The sequence below is a fragment of the Barbus barbus genome, assembly GCF_936440315.1.
Source record: "Barbus barbus genome assembly, chromosome: 43".
NCBI lineage: Eukaryota > Metazoa > Chordata > Actinopteri > Cypriniformes > Cyprinidae > Barbus > Barbus barbus.
The window spans coordinates 21,606,182-21,618,919 of NC_136721.1; the positions used below are offsets into that span (position 1 = coordinate 21,606,182).

The window sequence follows — 12,738 nt, forward strand, 5'->3', positions numbered from 1 at the left end:
GGACTGGAGTGGTGTTGTGTGGATTAGTTGTAGATTATTGTGATGTTTTTATCAGCTGTTTGGACTCTCATTCTGACGGCACCCATTCACTCCACTTGTGAGCAAGAGATGCAATGCTAAATTTCTCCAGATCTGTTTTGAAGAAGAAATAAACTCATCTACATCTTGGATGACCTGAGGGTGAGTAAATTTATGGCAATTTTTCATTTTTAGGTGAACTATTCCTTTTAATGGCAGTTCACCAAGTAATTTGTGACAGAACTCCTTTTCTCCCCCCCTTCAAAATGAGTAGATTAGAACAAATGTCAGTGTTTTCTTGTGTAAAATTAGAAATTACCGTAACCAGAGTTCGCTTTGCTCATGTTTACTGATTTTATTACAAAAATTCTTTAATACAGATAAATAAATAAAGACAATTACATTTGTCGTACATACTGGATTGTAATACTTGTGCAGTACCGCTCTTTAGATTCCAGTTTTTATTTGGGCGCTTCAAAATGAAACATGCTGAACAAAACAGTGATGTGCACCAACACAAGTACATATTTTATTTAACATCAGCCACAGATCTTACAAGTTTATGATATTAAAAAGAACAGAAGTGTCAAATGAAAAGATGAGGCGAAAAATAAATATTTTTTTTAATAAGGAAAATATACAAAGGCTCAAACTCAACTTAGTTTGGCATCCCCCTGAACAAGAAGGGAACAGAGAGGGTCTTATGCTCTTAAACACATGTCTTCAACACTGTTGCCCTTCATCTGCTGAAGCTCTTGGTGGCCTAGTAGCCGATACTGGAAACTAACTCGATTTACAAACTTCCCGCTCGACACCATTCGGACCACAGTGTTATCACAGCCGACCTTCATTTGAGCTGATGGGAAGAAAGATATGGAGAGGTTTATGAGATTCTTTGTACACTAAATTGCTCAGCACGACTGCTGCTGGAACCAATGATGATGCACAACAGATAAAGTAGGAATGCTCACCTGGTCCATTAAAGGAGTAGCAGAGGTCTGCCATAGGGAACATCTTGGACGTGTCCATGCCGTTTCCACCCAGAAGCTCGACAAAGTCTCCAGAACCGGCACAGCCGAAAATGGACCGCTATATGGAAAAACCAGAAGTCTCAAATTCATTATAATTATCAGTGTCCTTATATCAGCTATATATTTTTAATGATATCAAATTAGCTTGTCTCAATTCAAAGATTCTTGAATAAGCAATCACTCTATTTAACTCGATTCTATTTATATTTCTTGTTCTGGACACCCAGCTTCAAGTTAACCACACCGGAGACTCGAACCCGCAACCTTTGGATCACGAGTCCAACGCTCTAACCATTAGGCCACGACTTCCCCATATTGTTTTAATACAATTGCATTAAAATAATGCAATTGTAAATGTATTAATTTTATTTTCAATAAAAAAAATTATTTTGGGAAGGCTTGTTTGTTTAAATACTGTTACTTGACCAGAAATCAGATTTGTGCCCCATTGAGATGATTTCATAAACATATAAACACTTTGAAATAGTGACATTTGTAAATAAAATGTATTAAGTAATATTTATTATTTTATTCTATTTATTTATTTGGAAGGCTGGTTTGTGTAAATGTTACAATTCTTGACCAGAAATGCTCACCTTGAGATCATTGTGTTGGCCGAGACTGAGCTCTCCAATCTGGATCTCCACTGGATAGATGATGGAAAAACTGCAGTTCCTGTGCTGCTGTGGAATGATCATGGTGAAACTGCCCTCTGGGGTCTGAGATACAACATTACAGGCTACAAAAAGAGAGAAAGAGAGACAGACAGATGGTTAAACATCAGTATCTTGCATGTTAAGCTTCAAGCGTGGCTTCTGCATGAGCCATATGTCATTCCACTAACAGAGTAAACGCTCTGAACCTTCAGGACATTAGTGACATTAGTTTTCAAGTTCATCAGTACTGCTGAAAGGCACATTTTTTTATGATAAATGCATAATTTCCAGTGTCATTTTGTGTTTCTGTGCACTTACGGAACGGATTGATGAGTTTGCGGAATGTTACTGTGAAGCTGCTCCCTGATTGTTGGAGTCTGAAGAAGAGCATGGCGACATTCTGAGACGACCGTACGATTGGTCGAGTCACTTCAGTCTCGCAGTAATCAGAGTAACGCTCGTACAGAGGAAGAGGATGGTCCTGTGTGCTAGGAAACTTCTCGCCCTTCATCACCCAGCCATCAAATACCTTAAAGACAAAAAGGTTGTATTTAACACCATTCTACTGTAAAAAGTTATAAATAAATATTATTGGAGTACGTTTTACAAGAAAATACTATTGAAGTCTTTCTACTTCAAAATTTCATGTTTAATTCAATGTTACTTGTCATTTCTTTGCTGTTTCTAAGTGAAAATTCTTTCAAAGTACATCCTATGCCATGTTTTTTTTTTTTTTTTCAGTGTACATTGTTAACTGTGTTAAACACTATTTAGTTCAGGTCAAGTTCAGTTTACATAATTCCCTTCAGTTCACCCTAACTGTTTCACATCAGTTGAGTTCATGCCAGTTTTGTTTCAGTGCATGATCTTAAATTTCCTCATTTCATGTCCATTCCATAGAACAGGAATTAATTCAGTACATTAACTTCAAAAATATCCCATGTGGCTTTTTCAGTCCTATTAAACTACATTAATTTGACACCAATCTTGCACAGTAATTGAAAGCTTAGCTGTATTCAGAATGCATGACGAAATTAATCTCGTATGACTTTTGCTTAATTGGAATTTTAATTCAATTTTTTTTTTGTTTTTTTTTTTGCGTTGAACATGTTAGATAATTGTAAACATGGTTGTTGTAAGACCTGGTTGAAAATGACATGCCACGTGATCTTTTGTCGCCCTGAATTAACCTGGCTTAGTGTACATTCACAGCTTGAACAGGTAGAGATTTACACAAACACGTCAGCTGTTTTTGGCCATACTTAGAACAAAATAAGTGACTGTAATACTATTAAATGACTTTTGTAAACCACAGGGATGTAAGAACATTTCACCTTTATGAAATCCCCTCCTCTGCAGTCGATGTTGACCGAATCATACTCAATGCTGATAATGTCTCTAGGCTCGCCGATGAAAAACACGGCGCAGTTTAACTGTGGACGTTCTGCTGTGAATGTAAATTGACCCTCTACAGCCACCATGTCCAGACATCCTGAGAGAAACGGAGGAAGATCAAGACAAGAAAAAAGGTGAAAAACCTGAAACTATACATAGGTGATGAATAGGCTAGCTACTCTTTAAATATTAAATAGTGCCATATTGTGCTAATATAGCGATTAAACAGTTAAAAACTACGTATTAAAACACATATGAAGTCAACATCACGATATAAATGTATCATCCATGACGCGCGTCTTTTGGCAAATGAAATCCCAGAGGTTTCTGTTGTCACTCACTGAGCGCGCGGCGGTACACAAACTCCTCTGGTAACTCTCGCTTTAGTTCAGAGCTGAGCAGAGATAATAATCCTTCCGGGCTGATCTCGTTATCCTGGTCAAACAACAACAACAGAACATGGGAATGACTAGAAGTAGAAAAAGGGTCAAAATAAACAATATAAATAAATGAGGATTGTATTTCAACCAGTGGTGCGCAAGGAAATAAGGATTTTAGGATTGCTTGGATTCAAAAGAGCTTAAATGCTCTTAAAGTTTCATAAAACTTTGCACATTATATAGAAATAAAACATTATACAAATTGCATACAAAACATAGGCTATGCCTATTTAATCATAGCCTAGTCTACTTATTAAATGCTATAAAGCAGCGGTTCCCAAACTGGGGTGCGTGAGAATGTTTGTAATGGCGATCTTTTTATGTATTTGCCTTAGATAAACTTCACATGTTGTATTTTTATTGAGAGAGAGAGAGAAAAAATCATATTACAAGTTGTAATTTGCAACCTATAAATTATTCACGATTTCTTTTCGCGGGAATCGTCTGCTTCACAATAGCCTCGCCCTTTCACATTAGGCGCTAAGTGATAGTAAATTCATTCTTCTTCTTTTTTTTTCACTTACTATATTCATCAAAATGGACACCTGGTTAAAAACTGGCACTTTAAAGAAATCAAGGGACAGTAGGGATGATCCATCTACATCGGCCTCTTCTAGAGAGATGTGCACCGGCCTTGAATAGGCCTATATGGAGAAACCCGATCGATTGGACTCGGAGGAGAAGAACGAGAAGAAGAGAAATCCAGCAGAGATGTGCTGATGAAGAGAATTAGGCCCTTAGACGCTGGACAAAACCCCTCTCTCCGACAATACTGTGGCTCGTCGCATTGATTCAATATCTGCCGACATCCTCAGAAAGCTAACAAGCAGAATAAAAAACAGCGAATTTTTCTCACTGCAAGTCGATGAGTCCACTGACGTAGCTTATCTATCTAATCTTCTGGTGTATGCCAGTTATTTATTTGAGAACACAGTGCATGAAGATTTTTTTGTTTTGCCGTCCCCTTACCACTCGTTCAACAGGGGAAGATATTTTTTATTTGATGGATAGCGTTTTCAGAGTAAATGAAATTGACTGGACGCGCTGCGTTGGAATTTGTACAGAAATCAATGACAGTGAGGCACAAAGGAGCAGTAGCTCTCATGTGAAAAGTTGCACCATCAGTTTCCTGCGTACACTGCAGCATCCACCGAGAAGCTCTAGCGACAAAAAAAAACATGCCAGATTAACTTTTGTCTGTACTTAACGACGTTGTGAAAATCGTCAACTTCATAAAAGCTCGTCCATTAAATTCACGTATTTTCCGCACAATATGCAACGAAATGGGCAGCGAGCATGAAACACTTCTGCTGCACACAGAAGTGCGCTGGTTATCGCGTGGAAAGGTCTTATCAAGAATTTTTGAGCTCAGATGTGAAGTGATAACCCATTTCATTTGTCTTCATTCTTGCAAGATAACATCTGGCTTCAGAAGCTGGCATATCTGACATATTTTCTACTCTTAATGAACTTAATTTAAGTCTGCAGGGCCTTAGTATACTACCATGTTTAACACCCAGGACAAAGTTGAAGCACTTATTAAAAAGCTAGTCTTCTGGGCTAACTGGATAAATACAAACTCCACCGAGTTTTCCTCTGCTGTCTGAATTTTTTGCAATCCCGGGAAGCTGCACTAAGTGATTACGTCAAAGGCCTCATAATTAAACATCTCAAGAAGCTCAGCCAAAATCTGCGGACTTACTTCCCCCATATGGACCAGTCTCAGACATTGATTGGGAATCCTTTTGATGTCACTCCTCCAATCCCACATCTCTCATTTCAAGAGCAAGAACAACTAGAGTTATCATCTGATGGGAGACACAGAATTAAGTCGCTCGTGGATTTCTGGGCTTCAACAATGGTGGAGTATCCAGGATTGTCAAAGCAGGCACTGAAAGTGTTGATGCTCTTTGCAACCACGTACTTATAGCAGGCTTTTCTGCACTGACATTGTTGAAAACCAAACATCGACAAAGACTAGATGCTGAGAATGATTTGAGAGTAAAACTGTCGTCCATTGCACCGAATTTGGATGATCTGTGTGCAAAAATGCAGGCCCATCCATCTCACTAAAAAAGGTAGGAAGCAATATTTTTTATTTATAACTGAAATTTGTATATTTTCTAATATACAGAAAATGTGTATTTAGTTATTCTAGTTAAAAAAAATTGGAGTTTAATCGGAGAAAGGTGGTGGGGGTGCTTGACAGGTGTCAAACACTAGAAAGGGGTGCACACAGCAAAAAGTTTGGGAACCACTGCTATAAAGCATGTGCACTAAAAAATTGTAGGCTACTTGCAGTCGATCTATTTTTGCTTGATCGGAATTACTAAATGTGTCATTACAATGTTTTAAGTTTCCTGACAAACACATTTTGCAGTGCATATGCTCACAAACGATATAATAAAAGTTGCATTATCGTCATTATATTGTTATAATAGGCTATACAAACATTATATTGCTCAATGACTGTTAAAGCCAAAACACTAATAAACACACACAGAGCTCGCAATAGTTACATTAAAAGTTAAATATAAAGCCATCAAAGTACTCTAATGATTGTGTGTGTGTGTGTGCGCGTGTGTGAGGTGAGCAGGTGTGAATATCTCACCTGTATGTCCAGAAAGCGCGCGTGTCCCCGGAGAGCCGTGACGCTCAACAGGAGGAAACACAGCTGTGCGCGCGAAGTGCCCGACATCTCCGTGCGTCTGTCCGCGAAGATTTGCGTAATAAGAGAAGAATTCCGCGAGCTCCCGACCAGACTGCTCCTTTTATACCCCCTCACATAAATAGAGGAGGGGGGGCTGCCTGTATGGATCAACTGATGTGAGTCCGAGAGAGAGAGAGAGAGAGGCATGACAGATAGTGTTTATTCTACTTTTTCTAGTAGTAATTGAATAGACTGATAAAAATAGACTTTTAAGCTAAATTTTTTATTGTTTTAATACAACGGTAAAATCCATGAGGCCATTTACACTATAAAGAGCAATAGTAGCAGGCTAAGATAAATGTTACCGAGATTCGCCATAGTGTAATTTCTTATGAATATGCAGTGAATGAATATTAGTCACTATTTTTAATGCATGCTAGTATTAAATTCATAATATTTTTAAAAGACAATAAAAGTAGAGTTGTTTTTATATTACACACACACATACACACATATATATATTTGTGTGTGTGTGTGTGTGTGTGTGTGTGTAGTGCTGAGTAGTATACACATAACCTGGATTGCATAAAACTAAATAAATCTAACTTGAGTTTTAAATGTGTTAAAATGCTGCTAAATCAGTTTTTTATGGATTACATGATTGCAAATTATTCACACAATAGCAGTAAATTATTCATAATTTATTGATCCTCTGAAGTAGTCAGAATACATTGGTAAACATGAGTAATCTTGAATACATTACTGACTACAATTTGCATCATGTAATTTGTAATCAGCAATAGACTACAAATTGTAAATATAGGATCTCTTTAGGGTTTGATTTTAAACCCCCATCGCACCTTAAAACACCATAAAAAACATGTAAACAAAAAAAAATGCAAATCGGTTTTATTTTATTTCTTATTTTGTTTAGTGAAGATGTGTACTCCTTTTCTCAGCGAGGAATTTCACTGCAGTGGGAGGAAGGTGACGTGGTCTGACTGAAGTAATGTCACATACAGTGAGTCAGTGAGGTATGATTGGGTGTTTCAAAGGAATAGTTCAGCTAAAAAAGAAAATTCTGTCTTTTACTCACCATTTACTCACCGTCATGTCATTTCAAATGTATGAATTGCTTCCTTCTGTGCAAACTGTCACTTTTTGTGCTATACAGAAAAAAGAGTCACCCCAGTATGGAACAACAGGAAGGTGAGTAAATAATGTCAGATTTTTTTACTTTTGAGTAAACTAACCTTTTATAACATTAATTCATTATAATATAATAAGGGAGCTGAATTTTTCACTTGCATATTAATATTGCTGTCTACTAATTGTCTCAGACTGGTGTTATTTTCTCACACCTACAGTGAACCAACTGTGTCAGGTGATCCAAGTAACAGCGTTTCACCCCACTAAAACAGATTTTTACTGCTCTTAAACCTATTTGCACTCAGCTTAAAGGTCTTTGAGAATTAAAGTCGCTGAAAGTCACCTCGGGTCAAAACAATCAGAATGAGCAACACGTTTGGATGTATGCATGAGGGTTTCTTGAAAACAGGGAACTAAATAATGTCTCAAAAGCCAAAAGGTGTCTGTATAGAGCATTTTAGGGTGTTGTAATTATAGTTAGCTCAATTTAGGAACAACAGAAGTCAAAGGAAGGACAAAGCCACATTATGAAAATCAAAAACATGCAGACAAATCATGCATTTGTATTTTTTTCTTTTCTGTGTTTCGTGACCATTTTTCACCCCCTCTCTGAGCGGACTGTTTAAGAAACGCCCCCTTTTTGCATGAAATGAGTAACAGCGCTGATCGCTAGGTTCATGTTCACTGCTCACACAGCAACATGCATTTATCTGTGTGACGTCGGGAAATTGTGGAAAAGTTTAGATGAGTCATTTTTGCCGTAGTTCAGTAAAGGACGGTTCTAAGTTTTGCAGTGTGCTTTTATAGTGCATCAAGCTCTATTATCTCATGTTCTGACCCTTAAAAATTACATTCATTCAGTTCTTTTAAGAATGCATGATACTATGTGTATGTGTGCTTAAGTTTTTGAAAGGTTGCTTTCTAACACATGCCAATGAAACCAACATCATGCTGTTTGTGTTTCTCCTTACCCAGTGTGTACTATCATGTTCAGGGAGCTGCAGACGTTCCTACCCATCAAACACCCCGTTCTGGCATTTGAAACCAAGCTCTTGTGCCGGTGTCCGCTTCTATCAGAGTCTTACCTGCCCCGGGTGAACTGAAAGGTCAGCTGTCTTTCTCACACTCGCTCTCTGGAATCAGGGGACATTTGCCTCTTGTGAACTACACAGGGCCAGTACAGTTTTCCGATTTCTGGCAGAATATGAATGGATATATTCACACATGCTTTTTATACAGCTTGCATATGTATGTGCAGTGTATTTTGTATGTGGTGGATGATCTATAAAAAAACATTCCACAAAACCTGAGAATTTTGCATGAAAAACTGTATCCCACAATGCACTTGACCTTCCATTTATTTTTTGTTTTGTGAAGAAATATCCCTGTTTTGATCAGACTCACTATTTGATCAGACTGACAGAAGTCGCATCACAGAAAATTCAATTAAAACTGCAAAATAAACATTTATTTCTTATGGACCCCAAGCAGGTTTCTTGATCACTCCTCTCATCTGCCATTGGTCAAACAAACAGTCCCACCTCCAACTCATGCCATTGGTTGAGCCAGTGTGGCTGTGTCAGGCTGGTTGAGGTGCTGTGCAAAGTAAAAAAAAAAACACTGATCCCACAATAAAAATGTCTGGGAAAATCTCTTAACCTGTTACCCATTTTGGTTAACCCATAATTTCATTTTTTTTTTTTAATTGATGAAAGTATTTTTTGTAATTTTATTACATTTTTAATTTAAATAAATTATTAATATTATTACAAAATATTATCAATCATATAAATATACATTTTATTTAATATTTATTACACACAAATATTGAAATCACTCAAATTCTGGTAACAAAAAAGTTGCAATCTCATAAAACATTTTATATAAAATTGGAATATATATACATATGTGTGTGTGTGTGTGTGTGTGTGTGTGTGAGTGTGTGTATGCGCATTTTTGTGACAAATGAGGACAGGATAAATTTGTATAATGACACAGGTATGACACAGGTAGTACAAGGTGAAGGTGACTTTTCAGGACATTGACCCATGTACCCACCCTCAAAACGCTTAGAAATCATACAGAGTGAGGTTTTTTGGGGGGAAAGTTGAAATGCACTTCATATATATATATATATATATATATATATATATATATATATATATATGTTTTATATATATATATTAATTTTTTATATATATATTTATTTAAATTTTCAAAAATCATGTTTTTATTGTTTTTTATTGTTAGTTAGCAGGGTTTTTTTTTTATTGATTGAGATTAATTAGAATACACAATGAAAAAACATGATTTCTGAGAATTGTTAAAAACAGAGTTATCTGTTTTTTCAAATGAACTCTTCATATATATATATATATATATATATATATATATATATATATATATATATGTGTATGTATGTATATAATTCTAACATTTAAATTACAGTTCCTGTTATGTACCTTTACTTCTAAGCATTTGACATGCAGTGCTCAAGAAGTTTTCAGGCCAAATCTATTCAAAAAAGGCCACCCATACAGTTAAACCACAGTTAAACATCCTCTCCCTTATTTGCACCTGTGCTTGTGACTGTTTCCTCACTTGAGCTCAAACCTGCAGATCTCTATGAAACCTAATATGCCTCACCATGTGTTTGCTCGTTATTTTACGACCTACTATACGCCGTGTGATGTGTATTTATTGGAATCCGACCCAAATTTCTGACTGATCCCGGCTAACTGTGCGCCCCATCCCCCGCTTCGTTTATTTCATTCCTGCATCCATGCAGTGGAGAGTACAGCAGGAGAGAAGAAAGAATGACGCACTTTGGCAGATAGGAGGCCACTGTTATAGCGTTAATCTTCCATTTCTCCGAGGATATCACTCACACATACACTTATGCACAGATTGAACACGCTTCAAGGAAAAAGACTTATGAACTTGTCTAAATAGGAATGTATTTCCTTTGGCCCTCAGTGCGCGCAGATCGAGATGTTGAAATCGCTACAGTATTAGCGACTGGAGAGTCTCTTGAGTGTGTTTCTGTGGCTTCTTTGTGCTTCAAGAATGACTTATTGGCATTTCATAGAGATTAAAGGAAAGTTTGGGATTCAGTACAAGTTATGCTCTATCAACAGCATGTCGATGACCACAGAAAATGGACATTTCGACTCAGCTTTCAAAAACAAACAAGAATTATGTTTATTGCTATGCACTTGCAATGGAAGTAGGGCAAGACAGTTCAAAGAATAGTTTCAGAGCAGAAATGTGTTTTAAAGCATGCAAGCTAAATCATTTAAGAGTGGGAATTCTGTTATAGGTGGATAAATGTACACTGTATATTATGAACAATTTACAATATATCCCCTTCTGATGTCCTTCCTCCTGTCACACTAAAGTTACTGGGTTTACAATTATGAAACAACATAATAAGTAAGTAAATAGCAACAGAATTTTTGTATTTGCATGGCAGTCTATAGACTTCCATTGCAAATGCATTACTGTAAACACAGATTTTGATCATTTTTACAAACTGAGAAATCAGTTCAAGTTATCTGGCTGTAATCTACAGCATGCCACAGATAGTTTGGTGGGGATTTGAGATAACAGAACACCTTTTGCAAAGTTAATGCTGGATTACACAGCGTCAGTATGCTTAGAAAAAAAAGAACGGACCTATCAAACAAGCAATAATTTAGCTGTGAGTGAGGCAAACACGTACATGCACACACACACACACATATACACACACGTGTGTGTACAACATGGAGCGTTTGGCTCCAGCGTCCTCTTTGTTAGGATAAATATGATGGATGTGTTTATGAGATGTTCTTGAATGGTATGATGATGGCAGAAAAATATAACCATGTGTTCATTATGACACAGCAGATGAGAACTTACACATGAAAGATTGGAGAGATCAGCTATAATACTGACAGACATTTATAAATACATAAAATGGAGAAGATAAATTGGGGGGAAAGGTTATTTGCTTTATAAAAGCAGTATTTACCCTTAAATGCACTATAGTTCAAAAGTTTGGGCTTGGTATGATTTTTAAATGTTTTTGCTTATGTTCTTTGAAGTTGCAAAAATACAGTAAAAAAATTATAATATTGTGAAATATTTTTACAATTTAAAATGACTGTTTTCTATGTGAATGTATTTTTAAAAAGTAATTCATTTCTTTGATGGTAAAGCTGAATTTTGTCTTCAGTGTCACATGACCCTGAGTCTTAAAGGGGTCATTGGATGCCCATTTTCCACAAGTTGATATGATTCTTTAGGGTCTTAATGAAAAGTCTATAACATACTTTGATTAAAAATTCTCAAAGGTAGTGTAAAACAACACCCTTTTTACCCTGTCAAAATCAGCTCTGTTTTCAGCAAGCCGTTTTTGTCCATGTTTGTTTAAATGCTAATGAGCTCTGCTCACCCCGCCCCTCTCCTCCGTGGGGTGACGACTGTTTACTTTAGCCACGGAACTTGCAAACTAGCACATTATTAGGAAAGGTGATTTGCAAAGATTCATAAAAGAACCTTATGCTCACTTTTTAGGTGAGGCTGGATCACTAATGATTTGTGTGAACAGATGTCTGGAGTAAATGACGACTGCTATGCTCATTATTACATCCAACAACAAAACACCTCAATCGCTTAGGAGCCATTCTTGTCTACATTTGCTCCAGTGTCGAAACAATGGTGGGTCTCAGGGCAAAATGCTAGTGTCAATCAACTATCGTAGGAGGGGCCTGGGTCTGTGTGACGTCATACAGACAGGCATCTGAGAATGGCTTGATATGAGAAAGGGGGACATGCATCTGCACTAATTAAAAATGATTCAATTCTTCCAGAAAATATTAATGACCCCAAGCTTTTGAGAAGTAGTATACTACTATATAGTTTACTCATTAAAATGACACAAAAGAAAATGATCAAATCTCCATAAACAAACTTGCTGTGACTTTAATAACACCGAACACCATTGCATGACCACTTGCAATGCACTTTAATAGTCCAAAGAAAATATGCAAATGATACAAAAATGCCTACAAAATTAGTGTTGAGCTCATTTTGCATGCAGCAATTCCAGATCTTATGAGACTGGTTATTATTTGATTCTGTTTTGTTATGATCAATATGAAGAGTACAAAAATGCTTACCATCTACACTTTTAAAACTATCGAAAAATATTTGATTCCATAGAGCATCCACTTTTGGTTCCCCAAAGAACCTTTCAGTGAACAATTCCATTTTTCTTGGTGTGAACAACATTTTAATAATCTAAAGAAACCTTTTTCCATTTTAAAGAATCGTTTTGGTATATAAAGATTCTATGGATGTTAAAGGTTCTCATTGGAACTATAGATGGCAATAAAGACTGTTTTAAGAGTGTACCC

General features: G+C 36.6%; 1 protein-coding gene across 1 annotated transcript; it reads right to left on the reverse strand.

Moving 5' to 3' along the window:
• Nucleotides 1-350: 350 nt before the first annotated feature.
• LOC306862815 (corticotropin-releasing factor-binding protein-like) lies at nt 351-6,281 on the reverse strand. Its single transcript, XM_079405828.1, has 7 exons — nt 6,152-6,281; nt 3,442-3,535; nt 3,040-3,197; nt 2,024-2,234; nt 1,646-1,788; nt 990-1,107; nt 351-874 (listed from the first exon to the last, which is right to left on the reverse strand). The coding sequence occupies exons 1-7, from the start codon at nt 6,236-6,238 to the stop codon at nt 720-722; spliced, it is 966 nt and encodes a 321-aa protein (XP_079261954.1). The 5' UTR covers nt 6,239-6,281; the 3' UTR covers nt 351-719.
• Nucleotides 6,282-12,738: the final 6,457 nt, after the last annotated feature.

What these genes read in the sequence shown, in the direction of transcription:
- LOC306862815 (XM_079405828.1), bottom strand. Translation starts at nt 6,238, where the DNA reads ATGTCGGGCACTTCGCGCGCACAGCTGTGTTTCCTCCTGTTGAGCGTC. An exon ending in CGCGCTTTCTGGACATACAG is followed by an intron (nt 3,536 to 6,151) that starts GTGAGATATTCA and finishes TTGTTTGACCAG; the next exon opens with GATAACGAGATCAGCCCGGA. An exon ending in GCCAACACAATGATCTCAAG is followed by an intron (nt 1,108 to 1,645) that starts GTGAGCATTTCT and finishes TTTTCCATATAG; the next exon opens with CGGTCCATTTTCGGCTGTGC.